Here is a 17,887-nt window from a genome sequence, read left to right as displayed (position 1 = left end):
CCTGTGTTACCATGACACTACCTCAGGTCCTGTGTTACCATGACACCACCTCAGGTCCTGTGTTGCTACCTCAGGTCCTGTGTTACCATGACACTACCTCAGGTCCTGTGACGCTACCTCAGGTCCTGTGTTGCTATAACACCACCTCAGGTCCTGTGTTAGGAACAGGCAGTACAGGAATAATTTGAAATAAGTTTACAAGCTCTCCGTCTCTCTCACTGTGGTCGTACCTGTTGTTTTCCTATCATGGGCAGTATGATGTCAGCGATCTGTCTGGACAGTCTCTTCCACTTGTCCTCGTTCTCCTTGTGACACTGCTGGAGGACCAGGATGAACATCTCCAGCACCTAGACACAGACACACAGAGGTCAAAGGTCACAAAGGTGAAAATGTTACATGGTTGTAATGGTTGCATGGTTCAAATATTTTAATGGTTCCAAAGTACAAAGATTCCAAAGTACAAAGACTCCAAAGTACAAACGTTCCAAAGTACCAAGAATCCAAAGTACAAACGTTCCAAAGTACAAAGAATCCAAAGTACCAAGAATCCAAAGTACCAAGAATCCAAAGTACCAAGAATCCAAAGTACCAAGAATCCAAAGTACCAAGAATCCAAAGCACAAAGGTTCCAAAGCACAAAGGTTCCAAAGCACAAAGGTTCCAAAGCGCAAAGGTTCCAAAGCGCAAAGGTTCCAAAGCGCAAAGGTTCCAAAGCGCAAAGGTTCCAAAGCACAAAGGTTCCAAAGCACAAAGGTTCCAAAGCACAAAGGTTCCAAAGCACAAAAGGTTCCAAAGCACAAAAGGTTCCAAAGCACAAAGGTTCCAAAGTACAAAGGTTCCATGGTTCCAAAAGTACCACGGTATCATGGTTCCAGAGTGTGTTTACCTGGTGGTACTGTATGAGTCTCAGCAGCATGGAGACCACCACCTCTTTCTGGGTGTCCAGCTCCTTCCCAGCGTCAGCCTTGTTGGAGCCCCTCAGAACAAACAGGTCATGGACTATAGGCTGCAGGGCTGGGATGGCTGTATGGGGAGAGAGACCCAGTCAGAGGAGAAGGAGACAGGCCCAGTCAGACAAGGAGGAGAGAGACCCAGTCAGACAAGGAGGAGAGAGACCCAGTCAGACAAGGAGGAGAGAGACCCAGTCAGAGGAGAAGGAGACAGACCCAGTCAGACAAGGAGGAGAGAGACCCAGTCAGACAAGGAGGAGAGAGACCCAGTCAGACAAGGAGGAGAGAGACCCAGTCAGACAAGGAGGAGAGAGACCCAGTCAGACAAGGAGGAGAGAGACCCAGTCAGACAAGGAGGAGAAAGACCCAGTCAGACAAGAAGAGGGGAGGAGACAGACCCAGTCAGACAAGGAGGAGAAAGACCCAGTCAGACAAGAAGACGGAGGAGACAGACCCAGTCAGACAAGGAGGAGAAAGACCCAGTCAGACAAGAAGAGGGGAGGAGACAGACCCAGTCAGAGGAGAAGGAGACAGACCCAGTCAGACAAGAAGGAGAAAGACCCAGTCAGACAAGGAGGAGAAAGACCCAGTCAGACAAGAAGGAGAAAGACACAGTCAGACAAGAAGACGGAGGAGACAGAACCAGTCAGACAAGGAGGAGAAAGACCCAGTCAGACAAGAAGAGGGGAGGAGACAGACCCAGTCAGAGGAGAAGGAGACAGACCCAGTCAGACAAGAAGGAGAAAGACCCAGTCAGACAAGAAGACGGAGGAGACAGACCCAGTCAGACAAGGAGGAGAAAGACCCAGTCAGACAAGAAGAGGGGAGGAGACAGACCCAGTCAGACGAGAAGGAGACAGACCCAGTCAGACAAGAAGGAGAAAGACCCAGCCAGACAAGAAGAGGGGAGGAGACAGACCCAGTCAGACAAGGAGGAGACAGACCCAGTCAGACAAGGAAGAGAAAGACCCAGCAAGACAAGAAAACGGAGGAGACAGACCCAGTCAGACAAGAAGGAGAAAGACCCAGTCAGACAAGAAGGAGAAAGACCCAGCAAGACAAGAAAACGGAGGAGACAGACCCAATCAGACAAGAAGGAGAAAGACCCAGTCAGACAAGAAGGAGAAAGACCCAGTCAGACAAGGAGGAGACAGACCCAGTCAGACAAGAAGACGGAGGAGACAGACCCAGTCAGACAAGGAGGAGAAAGACCCAGTCAGACAAGGAGGAGAAAGACCCAGTCAGACAAGGAGGAGAAAGACCCAATCAGACAAGAAGACGGAGGAGACAGACCCAGTCAGACAAGAAGGAGAAAGACCCAGTCAGACAAGGAGGAGACAGACCCAGTCAGACAAGGAGGAGACAGACCCAGTCAGACAAGAAGGAGACAGACCCAGTCAGACAAGAAGGAGAAAGACCCAGTCAGACAAGAAGAGGGGAGGAGACAGACCCAGTCAGACGAGAAGGAGAAAGACCCAGTCAGACAAGGAGGAGACAGACTCAGTTAGACAAGGAGGAGAGAGACCCAGTCAGACAAGGAGGAGACAGACCCAGTCAGACAAGGAGGAGACAGACCCAGTCAGACAAGGAAGAGAAAGACCCAGCAAGACAAGAAAACGGAGGAGACAAACCCAGTCAGACAAGAAGGAGAAAGACCCAGTCAGACAAGAAGGAGAAAGACCCAGTCAGACAAGGAGGAGACAGACCCAGTCAGACAAGGAGGAGAAAGACCCAGTCAGACAAGAAGACGGAGGAGAAAGACCCAGTCAGACAAGGAGGAGAAAGACCCAGTCAGACAAGGAGGAGAAAGACCCAGTCAGACAAGGAGGAGACAGACCCAGTCAGACAAGAAGGAGACAGACCCAGTCAGACAAGAAGGAGACAGACACAGTCAGACAAGAAGGAGACAGACACAGTCAGACAAGGAAGAGAAAGACAGAGCCAGACAAGAAGAGGGGAGGAGACAGACCCAGTCAGACAAGAAGGAGACAGACCCAGTCAGACAAGAAGGAGACAGACACAGTCAGACAAGAAGGAGACAGACCCAGTCAGACAAGAAGGAGAAAGACCCAGCCAGACAAGAAGACGGAGGAGACAGACCCAGTCAGACAAGGAGGAGACAGACCCAGTCAGACAAGAAGGAGACAGACACAGTCAGACAAGGAGGAGACAGACCCAGTCAGAAAAGAAGGAGACAGACCCAGTCAGACGAGAAGGAGAAAGACCCAGTCAGACAAGAAGGAGAAAGACCCAGCCAGACAAGAAGAGGGGAGGAGACAGACCCAGTCAGACAAGGAGGAGAAAGACCCAGTCAGACAAGGAGGAGACAGACTCAGTTAGACAAGGAGGAGAGAGACCCAGTCAGACAAGGAGGAGACAGACCCAGTCAGACAAGGAGGAGACAGACCCAGTCAGACAAGGAAGAGAAAGACCCAGCAAGACAAGAAAACGGAGGAGACAGACCCAGTCAGACAAGGAGGAGACAGACCCAGTCAGACAAGGAGGAGAAAGACCCAGTCAGACAAGAAGACGGAGGAGACAGACCCAGTCAGACAAGGAGGAGAAAGACCCAGTCAGACAAGGAGGAGAAAGACCCAGTCAGACAAGAAGACGGAGGAGACAGACCCAGTCAGACAAGAAGACGGAGGAGACAGACCCAGTCAGACAAGAAGACGGAGGAGAAAGACCCAGTCAGACAAGAAGGAGAAAGACCCAGTCAGACAAGGAGGAGACAGACCCAGTCAGACAAGGAGGAGACAGACCCAGTCAGACAAGAAGGAGAAAGACCCAGTCAGACAAGAAGGAGAAAGACCCAGTCAGACAAGAAGGAGACAGACCCAGTCAGACAAGAAGAGGGGAGGAGACAGACCCAGTCAGACAAGAAGGAGAAAGACCCAGCCAGACAAGAAGACGGAGGAGACAGACCCAGTCAGACAAGGAGGAGACAGACCCAGTCAGACAAGAAGGAGACAGACCCAGTCAGACAAGAAGGAGAAAGACCCAGCCAGACAAGAAGAGGGGAGGAGACAGACCCAGTCAGACGAGAAGGAGAGAGACCCAGTCAGACAAGAAGGAGAAAGACCCAGCCAGACAAGAAGAGGGGAGGAGACAGACCCAGTCAGACAAGGAGGAGACAGACCCAGTCAGACAAGGAGGAGAGAGACCCAGTGAGACAAGGAGGAGACAGACCCAGTCAGACAAGGAGGAGACAGACCCAGTCAGACAAGGAAGAGAAAGACCCAGCAAGACAAGAAAACGGAGGAGACAGACCCAGTCAGACAAGAAGGAGACAGACCCAGTCAGACAAGAAGGAGACAGACCCAGTCAGACAAGGAGGAGACAGACCCAGTCAGACAAGGAGGAGACAGACCCAGTCAGACAAGGAGGAGACAGACCCAGTCAGACAAGAAGGAGACAGACCCAGTCAGACAAGAAGGAGACAGACCCAGTCAGACAAGGAGGAGACAGACCCAGTCAGAAAAGAAGGAGACAGACCCAGTCAGACGAGAAGGAGAAAGACCCAGTCAGACAAGAAGGAGAAAGACCCAGCCAGACAAGAAGAGGGGAGGAGACAGACCCAGTCAGACAAGGAGGAGAAAGACCCAGTCAGACAAGGAGGAGACAGACTCAGTTAGACAAGGAGGAGAGAGACCCAGTCAGACAAGGAGGAGACAGACCCAGTCAGACAAGGAGGAGACAGACCCAGTCAGACAAGGAAGAGAAAGACCCAGCAAGACAAGAAAACGGAGGAGACAGACCCAGTCAGACAAGAAGGAGAAAGACCCAGTCAGACAAGAAGGAGAAAGACCCAGTCAGACAAGGAGGAGAAAGACCCAGTCAGACAAGGAGGAGACAGACCCAGTCAGACAAGGAGGAGAAAGACCCAGTCAGACAAGAAGACGGAGGAGACAGACCAAGTCAGACAAGGAGGAGAAAGACCCAGTCAGACAAGGAGGAGAAAGACCCAGTCAGACAAGGAGGAGAAAGACCCAGTCAGACAAGAAGACGGAGGAGACAGACCCAGTCAGACAAGAAGGAGAAAGACCCAGTCAGACAAGGAGGAGACAGACCCAGTCAGACAAGGAGGAGAAAGACCCAGTCAGACAAGAAGGAGACAGACCCAGTCAGACAAGAAGAGGGGAGGAGACAGACCCAGTCAGACAAGAAGGAGAAAGACCCAGCCAGACAAGAAGACGGAGGAGACAGACCCAGTCAGACAAGGAGGAGACAGACCCAGTCAGACAAGAAGGAGACAGACCCAGTCAGACAAGAAGGAGAAAGACCCAGCCAGACAAGAAGAGGGGAGGAGACAGACCCAGTCAGACGAGAAGGAGACAGACCCAGTCAGACAAGAAGGAGAAAGACCCAGCCAGACAAGAAGAGGGGAGGAGACAGACCCAGTCAGACAAGGAGGAGAGAGACCCAGTCAGACAAGGAGGAGACAGACCCAGTCAGACAAGGAGGAGACAGACCCAGTCAGACAAGAAGACGGAGGAGACAGACCCAGTCAGACAAGGAGGAGAAAGACCCAGTCAGACAAGGAGGAGACAGACCCAGTCAGACAAGGAGGAGACAGACCCAGTCAGACAAGAAGGAGAAAGACCCAGTCAGACAAGAAGGAGAAAGACCCAGTCAGACAAGAAGGAGACAGACCCAGTCAGACAAGAAGAGGGGAGGAGACAGACCCAGTCAGACAAGAAGGAGAAAGACCCAGCCAGACAAGAAGACGGAGGAGACAGACCCAGTCAGACAAGGAGGAGACAGACCCAGTCAGACAAGAAGGAGACAGACCCAGTCAGACAAGAAGGAGAAAGACCCAGCCAGACAAGAAGAGGGGAGGAGACAGACCCAGTCAGACGAGAAGGAGACAGACCCAGTCAGACAAGAAGGAGAAAGACCCAGCCAGACAAGAAGAGGGGAGGAGACAGACCCAGTCAGACAAGGAGGAGACAGACCCAGTCAGACAAGGAGGAGAGAGACCCAGTCAGACAAGGAGGAGACAGACCCAGTCAGACAAGGAGGAGACAGACCCAGTCAGACAAGGAAGAGAAAGACCCAGCAAGACAAGAAGACGGAGGAGAAAGACCCAGTCAGACAAGGAGGAGAAAGACCCAGTCAGACAAGGAGGAGAAAGACCCAGTCAGACAAGGAGGAGACAGACCCAGTCAGACAAGGAGACAGACCCAGTCAGACAAGAAGGAGACAGACACAGTCAGACAAGAAGGAGACAGACACAGTCAGACAAGGAAGAGAAAGACAGAGCCAGACAAGAAGAGGGGAGGAGACAGACCCAGTCAGACAAGAAGGAGACAGACCCAGTCAGACAAGAAGGAGACAGACACAGTCAGACAAGAAGGAGACAGACACAGTCAGACAAGGAAGAGAAAGACAGAGCCAGACAAGAAGAGGGGAGGAGACAGACCCAGTCAGACAAGGAGGAGAAAGACCCAGTCAGACAAGGAGGAGACAGACCCAGTCAGACAAGAAGGAGACAGACCCAGTCAGACAAGAAGGAGACAGACACAGTCAGACAAGAAGGAGAGAGACACAGTCAGACAAGGAAGAGAAAGACAGAGCCAGACAAGAAGAGGGGAGGAGACAGACCCAGTCAGACAAGGAGGAGAAAGACCCAGTCAGACACGAAGGAGACAGACCCAGTCAGACAAGAAGGAGAAAGACCCAGCCAGACAAGAAGACGGAGGAGACAGACCCAGTCAGACAAGGAGGAGACAGACCCAGTCAGACAAGAAGGAGACAGACACAGTCAGACAAGGAGGAGACAGACCCAGTCAGAAAAGAAGGAGACAGACCCAGTCAGACGAGAAGGAGAAAGACCCAGTCAGACAAGAAGGAGAAAGACCCAGCCAGACAAGAAGAGGGGAGGAGACAGACCCAGTCAGACAAGGAGGAGAAAGACCCAGTCAGACAAGGAGGAGACAGACTCAGTTAGACAAGGAGGAGAGAGACCCAGTCAGACAAGGAGGAGACAGACCCAGTCAGACAAGGAGGAGACAGACCCAGTCAGACAAGGAAGAGAAAGACCCAGCAAGACAAGAAAACGGAGGAGACAGACCCAGTCAGACAAGGAGGAGACAGACCCAGTCAGACAAGGAGGAGAAAGACCCAGTCAGACAAGAAGACGGAGGAGACAGACCCAGTCAGACAAGGAGGAGAAAGACCCAGTCAGACAAGGAGGAGAAAGACCCAGTCAGACAAGAAGACGGAGGAGACAGACCCAGTCAGACAAGAAGGAGAAAGACCCAGTCAGACAAGGAGGAGACAGACCCAGTCAGACAAGGAGGAGACAGACCCAGTCAGACAAGAAGGAGAAAGACCCAGTCAGACAAGAAGGAGAAAGACCCAGTCAGACAAGAAGGAGACAGACCCAGTCAGACAAGAAGAGGGGAGGAGACAGACCCAGTCAGACAAGAAGGAGAAAGACCCAGCCAGACAAGAAGACGGAGGAGACAGACCCAGTCAGACAAGGAGGAGACAGACCCAGTCAGACAAGAAGGAGACAGACCCAGTCAGACAAGAAGGAGAAAGACCCAGCCAGACAAGAAGAGGGGAGGAGACAGACCCAGTCAGACGAGAAGGAGAGAGACCCAGTCAGACAAGAAGGAGAAAGACCCAGCCAGACAAGAAGAGGGGAGGAGACAGACCCAGTCAGACAAGGAGGAGACAGACCCAGTCAGACAAGGAGGAGACAGACCCAGTCAGACAAGGAGGAGACAGACCCAGTCAGACAAGGAAGAGAAAGACCCAGCAAGACAAGAAAACGGAGGAGACAGACCCAGTCAGACAAGAAGGAGACAGACCCAGTCAGACAAGAAGGAGACAGACCCAGTCAGACAAGGAGGAGACAGACCCAGTCAGACAAGGAGGAGACAGACCCAGTCAGACAAGGAGGAGACAGACCCAGTCAGACAAGAAGGAGACAGACCCAGTCAGACAAGAAGGAGACAGACCCAGTCAGACAAGGAGGAGACAGACCCAGTCAGAAAAGAAGGAGACAGACCCAGTCAGACGAGAAGGAGACAGACCCAGCCAGACAAGAAGAGGGGAGGAGACAGACCCAGTCAGACAAGGAGGAGAAAGACCCAGTCAGACAAGGAGGAGACAGACTCAGTTAGACAAGGAGGAGAGAGACCCAGTCAGACAAGGAGGAGACAGACCCAGTCAGACAAGGAGGAGACAGACCCAGTCAGACAAGGAAGAGAAAGACCCAGCAAGACAAGAAAACGGAGGAGACAGACCCAGTCAGACAAGAAGGAGAAAGACCCAGTCAGACAAGAAGGAGAAAGACCCAGTCAGACAAGGAGGAGAAAGACCCAGTCAGACAAGGAGGAGACAGACCCAGTCAGACAAGGAGGAGAAAGACCCAGTCAGACAAGAAGACGGAGGAGACAGACCCAGTCAGACAAGGAGGAGAAAGACCCAGTCAGACAAGGAGGAGAAAGACCCAGTCAGACAAGGAGGAGAAAGACCCAGTCAGACAAGAAGACGGAGGAGACAGACCCAGTCAGACAAGAAGGAGAAAGACCCAGTCAGACAAGGAGGAGACAGACCCAGTCAGACAAGGAGGAGAAAGACCCAGTCAGACAAGAAGGAGACAGACCCAGTCAGACAAGAAGAGGGGAGGAGACAGACCCAGTCAGACAAGAAGGAGAAAGACCCAGCCAGACAAGAAGACGGAGGAGACAGACCCAGTCAGACAAGGAGGAGACAGACCCAGTCAGACAAGAAGGAGACAGACCCAGTCAGACAAGAAGGAGAAAGACCCAGCCAGACAAGAAGAGGGGAGGAGACAGACCCAGTCAGACGAGAAGGAGACAGACCCAGTCAGACAAGAAGGAGAAAGACCCAGCCAGACAAGAAGAGGGGAGGAGACAGACCCAGTCAGACAAGGAGGAGAGAGACCCAGTCAGACAAGGAGGAGACAGACCCAGTCAGACAAGGAGGAGACAGACCCAGTCAGACAAGAAGACGGAGGAGACAGACCCAGTCAGACAAGGAGGAGAAAGACCCAGTCAGACAAGGAGGAGACAGACCCAGTCAGACAAGGAGGAGACAGACCCAGTCAGACAAGAAGGAGAAAGACCCAGTCAGACAAGAAGGAGAAAGACCCAGTCAGACAAGAAGGAGACAGACCCAGTCAGACAAGAAGAGGGGAGGAGACAGACCCAGTCAGACAAGAAGGAGAAAGACCCAGCCAGACAAGAAGACGGAGGAGACAGACCCAGTCAGACAAGGAGGAGACAGACCCAGTCAGACAAGAAGGAGACAGACCCAGTCAGACAAGAAGGAGAAAGACCCAGCCAGACAAGAAGAGGGGAGGAGACAGACCCAGTCAGACGAGAAGGAGACAGACCCAGTCAGACAAGAAGGAGAAAGACCCAGCCAGACAAGGAGGAGACAGACCCAGTCAGACAAGGAGGAGACAGACCCAGTCAGACAAGGAAGAGAAAGACCCAGCAAGACAAGAAAACGGAGGAGACAGACCCAGTCAGACAAGAAGGAGACAGACCCAGTCAGACAAGAAGGAGACAGACCCAGTCAGACAAGGAGGAGACAGACCCAGTCAGACAAGGAGGAGACAGACCCAGTCAGACAAGGAGGAGAGAGACCCAGTCAGACAAGGAGGAGACAGACCCAGTCAGACAAGGAGGAGACAGACCCAGTCAGACAAGGAAGAGAAAGACCCAGCAAGACAAGAAAACGGAGGAGACAGACCCAGTCAGACAAGAAGGAGACAGACCCAGTCAGACAAGAAGGAGACAGACCCAGTCAGACAAGGAGGAGACAGACCCAGTCAGACAAGGAGGAGACAGACCCAGTCAGACAAGGAGGAGACAGACCCAGTCAGACAAGAAGGAGACAGACCCAGTCAGACAAGAAGGAGACAGACCCAGTCAGACAAGGAGGAGACAGACCCAGTCAGAAAAGAAGGAGACAGACCCAGTCAGACGAGAAGGAGACAGACCCAGTCAGACAAGAAGGAGAAAGACCCAGCCAGACAAGAGAAGGGGAGGAGACAGACCCAGTCAGACAAGGAGGAGAAAGACCCAGTCAGACAAGGAGGAGACAGACTCAGTTAGACAAGGAGGAGAGAGACCCAGTCAGACAAGGAGGAGACAGACCCAGTCAGACAAGGAGGAGACAGACCCAGTCAGACAAGGAAGAGAAAGACCCAGCAAGACAAGAAAACGGAGGAGACAGACCCAGTCAGACAAGAAGGAGAAAGACCCAGTCAGACAAGAAGGAGAAAGACCCAGTCAGACAAGGAGGAGAAAGACCCAGTCAGACAAGGAGGAGACAGACCCAGTCAGACAAGGAGGAGAAAGACCCAGTCAGACAAGAAGACGGAGGAGACAGACCCAGTCAGACAAGGAGGAGAAAGACCCAGTCAGACAAGGAGGAGAAAGACCCAGTCAGACAAGGAGGAGAAAGACCCAGTCAGACAAGAAGACGGAGGAGACAGACCCAGTCAGACAAGAAGGAGAAAGACCCAGTCAGACAAGGAGGAGACAGACCCAGTCAGACAAGGAGGAGAAAGACCCAGTCAGACAAGAAGGAGACAGACCCAGTCAGACAAGAAGAGGGGAGGAGACAGACCCAGTCAGACAAGAAGGAGAAAGACCCAGCCAGACAAGAAGACGGAGGAGACAGACCCAGTCAGACAAGGAGGAGACAGACCCAGTCAGACAAGAAGGAGACAGACCCAGTCAGACAAGAAGGAGAAAGACCCAGCCAGACAAGAAGAGGGGAGGAGACAGACCCAGTCAGACGAGAAGGAGACAGACCCAGTCAGACAAGAAGGAGAAAGACCCAGCCAGACAAGAAGAGGGGAGGAGACAGACCCAGTCAGACAAGGAGGAGAGAGACCCAGTCAGACAAGGAGGAGACAGACCCAGTCAGACAAGGAGGAGAAAGACCCAGTCAGACAAGGAGGAGACAGACCCAGTCAGACAAGGAAGAGAAAGACCCAGCAAGACAAGAAAACGGAGGAGACAGACCCAGTCAGACAAGAAGGAGACAGACCCAGTCAGACAAGAAGGAGAAAGACCCAGTCAGACAAGGAGGAGACAGACCCAGTCAGACAAGAAGACGGAGGAGACAGACCCAGTCAGACAAGGAGGAGAAAGACCCAGTCAGACAAGGAGGAGAAAGACCCAGTCAGACAAGGAGGAGAAAGACCCAGTCAGACAAGAAGACGGAGGAGACAGACCCAGTCAGACAAGAAGGAGAAAGACCCAGTCAGACAAGGAGGAGAAAGACCCAGTCAGACAAGGAGGAGACAGACCCAGTCAGACAAGAAGGAGACAGACACAGTCAGACAAGGAAGAGAAAGACAGAGCCAGACAAGAAGAGGGGAGGAGACAGACCCAGTCAGACAAGGAGGAGAAAGACCCAGTCAGACAAGAAGGAGACAGACCCAGTCAGACAAGAAGGAGAAAGACCCAGCCAGACAAGAAGACGGAGGAGACAGACCCAGTCAGACAAGGAGGAGACAGACCCAGTCAGACAAGAAGGAGACAGACCCAGTCAGACAAGAAGGAGACAGACCCAGTCAGACAAGAAGGAGACAGACCCAGTCAGACAAGAAGACGGAGGAGACAGACCCAGTCAGACAAGAAGGAGAAAGACCCAGCCAGACAAGAAGGAGAAAGACCCAGCCAGACAAGAAGAGGGGAGGAGACAGACCCAGTCAGACAAGGAGGAGAAAGACCCAGTCAGACAAAGAGGAGAAAGACCCAGTCAGACAAGAAGACGGAGGAGGAGATAGACCCAGTCAGAAAAGAAGGAGACAGACCCAGTCAGACAAGAAGGAGACAGACCCAGTCAGACAAGAAGGAAACAGACCCAGTCAGACAAGAAGGAGACAGACCCAGTCAGACAAGGAAGAGAAAGACCCAGCCAGACAAGAAGAGGGGAGGAGACAGACCCAGTCAGACAAGAAGGAGAAAGACCCAGTCAGACAAGAAGGAGACAGACCCAGTCAGACAAGGAAGAGAAAGACCCAGCCAGACAAGAAGAGGGGAGGAGACAGACCCAGTCAGACAAGAAGGAGAAAGACCCAGCCAGACAAGAAGACGGAGGAGACAGACCCAGTCAGACAAGGAGGAGACAGACCCAGTCAGACAAGAAGGAGACAGACCCAGTCAGACAAGAAGGAGAAAGACCCAGTCAGACAAGAAGAGGGGAGGAGACAGACCCAGTCAGACGAGAAGGAGACAGACCCAGTCAGACAAGAAGGAGAAAGACCCAGCCAGACAAGAAGAGGGGAGGAGACAGACCCAGTCAGACAAGGAGGAGACAGACCCAGTCAGACAAGGAGGAGACAGACCCAGTCAGACAAGGAGGAGACAGACTCAGTTAGACAAGGAGGAGAGAGACCCAGCAAGACAAGAAGAGGGGAGGAGACAGACCCAGTCAGACAAGGAGGAGACAGACCCAGTCAGACAAGGAGGAGACAGACCCAGTCAGACAAGGAGGAGACAGACTCAGTTAGACAAGGAGGAGAGAGACCCAGTCAGACGAGGAGACAGACCCAGTCAGACAAGGAGGAGACAGACCCAGTCAGACAAGGAAGAGGAAGACCCAGTCAGACAAGAAGACGGAGGAGACAGACCCAGTCAGACAAGGAGGAGAAAGACCCAGTCAGACAAGAAGAGGGGAGGAGACAGACCCAGTCAGACAAGGAGGAGAAAGACCCAGTCAGACAAGAAGGAGAAAGACCCAGTCAGACAAGGAGGAGACAGACCCAGTCAGACAAGGAGGAGAAAGACCCAGTCAGACAAGAAGACGGAGGAGACAGACCCAGTCAGACAAGGAGGAGAAAGACCCAGTCAGACAAGAAGAGGGGAGGAGACAGACCCAGTCAGACAAGGAGGAGAAAGACCCAGTCAGACAAAGAGGAGAAAGACCCTGTCAGACAAGAAGAGGGGAGGAGACAGACCCAGTCAGACAAGGAGGAGAAAGACCCAGTCAGACAAAGAGGAGAAAGACCCTGTCAGACAAGAAGAGGGGAGGAGACAGACCCAGTCAGACAAGAAGGAGACAGACCCAGTCAGACAAGAAGGAGACAGACCCAGTCAGACAAGAAGGAGACAGACCCAGTCAGACAAGGAAGAGAAAGACCCAGCCAGACAAGAAGAGGGGAGGAGACAGACCCAGTCAGACAAGAAGGAGAAAGACCCAGCCAGACAAGAAGACGGAGGAGACAGACCCAGTCAGACAAGGAGGAGAAAGACCCAGTCAGACAAGAAGGAGAAAGACCCAGTCAGACAAGAAGGAGAAAGACCCAGTCAGACAAGGAGGAGAAAGACCCAGTCAGACAAGGAGGAGAAAGACCCAGCTAGACAAGGAGGAGACAGACCCAGTCAGACAAGGAGGAGAAAGACCCAGTCAGACAAGGAGGAGAAAGACCCAGTCAGACAAGGAGGAAAAAGACCCAGTCAGACAAGGAGGAGAAAGACCCAGTCAGACAAGGAGGAGAAAGACCCAGTCAGACAAGAAGACGGAGGAGACAGACCCAGTCAGACAAGAAGACGGAGGAGACAGACCCAGTCAGACAAGGAGGAGACAGACCCAGTCAGACAAGGAGGAGACAGACCCAGTCAGACAAGGAGGAGAAAGACCCAGTCAGACAAGGAGGAGACAGACCCTGTCAGACAAGGAGGAGACAGACCCAGTCAGACAAGAAGATGGAGGAGACAGACCCAGTCAGACAAGGAGGAGAAAGACCCAGTCAGACAAGGAGGAGACAGACCCAGTCAGACAAGGAGGAGAAAGACCCAGTCAGACAAGGAGGAGACAGACCCAGTCAGACAAGGAGGAGACAGACCCAGTCAGACAAGGAGGAGACAGACCCAGTCAGACAAGGAGGAGAAAGACCCAGTCAGACAAGAAGGAGACAGACCCAGTCAGACAAGGAGGAGACAGACCCAGTCAGACAAGGAGGAGACAGACCCAGTCAGACGAGGAGAAAGACCCAGTCAGACAAGAAGATGGAGGAGAAAGACCCAGTCAGACAAGGAGGAGAACGACCCACATCCTCATCAACCACCAGTGAGACCTGGATCCAATATTATTCTGTAACACAACATGGTCATGTGGTCAGTGTATCGGCTCTGTGTGTGCTCCTACCATGGGTGACAGCCTTCCTCCCACTAGCCATGATGCCATCACACAGTTGAATGATCTTCGGGATGCTGATGATCTGTTTGGAGTGGTACCGCTCGTACGACAACAGAACCAGGAAGAAGAATATGTTGGGGACGATCGCCTCCGAATCTCTGGATAGAGAGAGAGAGAGAGAGAGAGAGAAAGAGAGAGAGAGAGAAAGAGAGAGAGAAAGAGAGAGAGAGACAGAGAGAGACAGAGAGAGAGAGAGAGAGAGAGAGACAGGGAGAGACAGAGAGAGACAGAGAGAGACAGAGAGAGACAGAGAGAGACAGAGAGAGACAGAGAGAGACAGAGAGAGAGAGTGAGACAAAAATAGAGATACAGAGAGAGAGAGACAGAGAGAGACAGACAGAGAGAGAGAGACAGAGAGAGACAGAGAGAGACAGAGAGAGAGAGTGAGACAAAAATAGAGATACAGAGAGAGAGAGACAAAGAGAGAGAGAGACAAAGAGAGAGAGAACATCAGACAACATGCTCAATTTAAAGTGTAGAAATCAGGCCCTTTTTGGATGGACACGATCATACAATGAGAACAGGAAGTAACTTAAATAGTGTAGAAATCAGACAAGCCCTTTTTTGGGGGGTCTTGGTCAAAAGGTGATGAAGGTCTTACCTGAACTGTCCCACCTCAATGTACTCAAACTGCTTCAATACAAAACCTATGAACACCTGGAACAGAGAGACGAGGTTACAACCACACCCGTCCGTGTGTCAATAAGGCAGCGTTCACACAGGCAGAACAATTCAGATCTTTCCGTCCACTAATTGGTGGAAATCTTAAAACACATCCGATCTGTTTCATAGCTAATCTGATTGGTCAAAAGACCAAAAAAAATTAATAAATCACAATTAGTCTGCCTGTGTAAACGCTCTGTGTGTGTGTGTGTGTGTGTGTGTGTATTCTAACCTGGTCTGAGTCCAGCAGACAGTAGTTGACTCGTAGCTGTACCAGCTGCGCCAGCAGGTCTAGGACCTGTCTCTGCAGCGCCACAGAGGTGGAGGTGGTGTACAGTTTCAGAGCCTTGATCACTAGAGGTTCAAACAGACGAATGTGGTTGTGGATGGCATTCTGGAAGACAATCGATCGATACATTTATTAAGTCAGTCAATCAATCAACCAATATTTGTTGTTACAGACAGACAGATGTGGATCGCATTCTGGAAGACAATTGATCAATATATAAATTAATCAGTCAGTCGATTAATCAATCAGTCCATTTACATTTACAACCAGACGGCTGTGGATCACATTCTGAAAAACAATCAATCAATGAACGTATTCGTAGAGTCACCATGAGTTATCTAACCGCTCAGAGTCACCATGAGTTATCTAACCGCTCAGAGTCACCATGAGTTATCTAACCGCTCAGAGTCACCATGAGTTATCTAACCGCTCATAGAGTCAGTGAGTTATCTAACCGCTCAGAGTCACCATGAGTTATCTAACCGCTCAGAGTCACCATGAGTTATCGAACCGCTCAGAGTCACCATGAGTTATCTAACCGCTCAGAGTCACCATGAGTTATCTAACCGCTCAGAGTCACCATGAGTTATCTAACCGCTCAGAGTCACCATGAGTTATCTAACCGCTCAGAGTCACCATGAGGTATCTAACCGCTCAGAGTCACCATGAGTTATCTAACCGCTCAGAGTCACCACGAGTTATCTAACCGCTCAGAGTCACCACGAGTTATCTAACCGCTCAGAGTCACCACGAGTTATCTAACCGCTCAGAGTCACCACGAGTTATCTAACCGCTCAGAGTCACCATGAGTTATCTAACCGCTCAGAGTCATCATGAGTTATCTAACCGCTCATAGTGATCATGAGTTATCTAACCGCTCAGAGTCATCATGAGTTATCTAACCGCTCAGAGTCAACATGAGTTATCTAACCGCTCAGAGTCACCATGAGTTATCTAACCGCTCGTAGAGTGACCATGAGTTATCTAACCGCTCGTAGAGTGACCATGAGTTATCTAACCGCTCGTAGAGTGACCATGAGTTATCTAACCACTCAGAGTCACCATGAGTTATCTAACCGCTCAGAGTCACCATGAGTTATCTAACCGCTCAGAGTCACCATGAGTTATCTAACCGCTCAGAGTCACCATGAGTTATCTAACCGCTCAGAGTCAACATGAGGTATCTAACCGCTCAGAGTCACCATGAGGTATCTAACCGCTCAGAGTCAACATGAGGTATCTAACCGCTCAGAGTCACCATGAGGTATCTAACCGCTCAGAGTCAACATGAGTTATCTAACCGCTCAGAGTCACCATGAGTTATCTAACCGCTCAGAGTCACCATGAGTTATCTAACCACTCAGAGTCACCATGAGTTATCTAACCGCTCAGAGTCACCATGAGTCATCTAACCACTCGCAGAGTCACCATGAGGTATCTAACCACTCAGAGTCACCATGAGGTATCTAACCGCTCAGAGTCACCATGAGTTATCGAACCACTCGTAGAGTCACCATGAGTTATCTAACCACTCGCAGAGTCACCATGAGTTATCTAACCGCTCAGAGTCACCATGAGTTATCTAACCGCTCAGAGTCACCATGAGTTATCTAACCGCTCGTAGAGTCACCATGAGTTATCTAACCGCTCAGAGTCACCATGAGTTATCTAACCGCTCAGAGTCACCATGAGTTATCTAACCACTCAGAGTCACCATGAGTTATCTAACCGCTCAGAGTCACCATGAGTTATCTAACCGCTCAGAGTCACCATGAGTTATCTAACCGCTCAGAGTCACCATGAGTTATCTAACCGCTCAGAGTCACCATGAGTCATCTAACCGCTCGTAGAGTCACCATGAGGTATCTAACCGCTCATTGAGTCAGTAAGTTATCTAACCGCTCAGAGTCACCATGAGTTATCTAACCGCTCAGAGTAACCATGAGTTATCTAACCGCTCATAGAGTCAGTGAGTTATCTAACCGCTCAGAGTCACCATGAGTTATCTAACCGCTCAGAGTCACCATGAGTTATCTAACCGCTCAGAGTCACCATGAGTTATCTAACCACTCAGTCACCATGAGTTATCTAACCTCACAGAGTCACCATGAGTTATCTAACCACTCAGTCACGATGAGTTATCTAACCGCTCAGAGTCACCATGAGTTATCTAACCGCTCAGAGTCACCATGAGTTATCTAACCGCTCAGAGTCACCATGAGGTATCTAACCACTCAGAGTCACCATGAGGTATCTAACCGCTCAGAGTCACCATGAGTTATCTAACCGCTCAGAGTCACCATGAGTCATCTAACCGCTCGTAGAGTCACCATGAGTTATCTAACCGCTCAGAGTCACCATGAGTTATCTAACCGCTCGTAGAGTCACCATGAGGTATCTAACCACTCAGAGTCACCATGAGTTATCTAACCGCTCAGAGTCACCATGAGTTATCTAACCGCTCAGTCACCATGAGTTATCTAACCACTCAGTCACCATGAGTTATCTAACCACTCGTAGAGTCACCATGAGTTATCTAACCGCTCAGAGTCACCATGAGTTATCTAACCGCTCAGAGTCACCATGAGGTATCTAACCACTCAGAGTCACCATGAGTTATCTAACCGCTCAGAGTCACCATGAGTTATCTAACCGCTCAGAGTCACCATGAGTTATCTAACCGCTCAGAGTCACCACGAGTTATCTAACCACTCAGTCACCATGAGTTATCTAACCTCACAGAGTCACCATGAGTTATCTAACCACTCAGTCACGATGAGTTATC

The 17,887-nt window shown here is 51.1% G+C and overlaps 1 protein-coding gene across 1 annotated transcript in view; it reads right to left on the bottom strand.

Annotated features, from left to right (window-relative positions):
- Positions 1–17,887, bottom strand: part of LOC135507192 (huntingtin-like) — a 190,479-nt gene that overhangs the window by 102,759 nt on the left and 69,833 nt on the right. Inside the window, exons 34-38 of the mRNA XM_064926780.1 lie at positions 15,046–15,207; positions 14,752–14,807; positions 14,100–14,248; positions 887–1,023; positions 231–347 (exon numbers count right to left, since the gene is read on the bottom strand). Of these exons, the coding sequence (XP_064782852.1) occupies positions 231–347; positions 887–1,023; positions 14,100–14,248; positions 14,752–14,807; positions 15,046–15,207 (621 nt within the window). The remainder of the gene's footprint in view (positions 1–230; positions 348–886; positions 1,024–14,099; positions 14,249–14,751; positions 14,808–15,045; positions 15,208–17,887) is intronic.

The sequence above is a fragment of the Oncorhynchus masou genome, chromosome 20, assembly GCF_036934945.1.
Source record: "Oncorhynchus masou masou isolate Uvic2021 chromosome 20, UVic_Omas_1.1, whole genome shotgun sequence".
NCBI classification, from domain to species: domain Eukaryota; kingdom Metazoa; phylum Chordata; class Actinopteri; order Salmoniformes; family Salmonidae; genus Oncorhynchus; species Oncorhynchus masou.
This window is presented reverse-complemented; position numbering and strand designations above follow the sequence as displayed.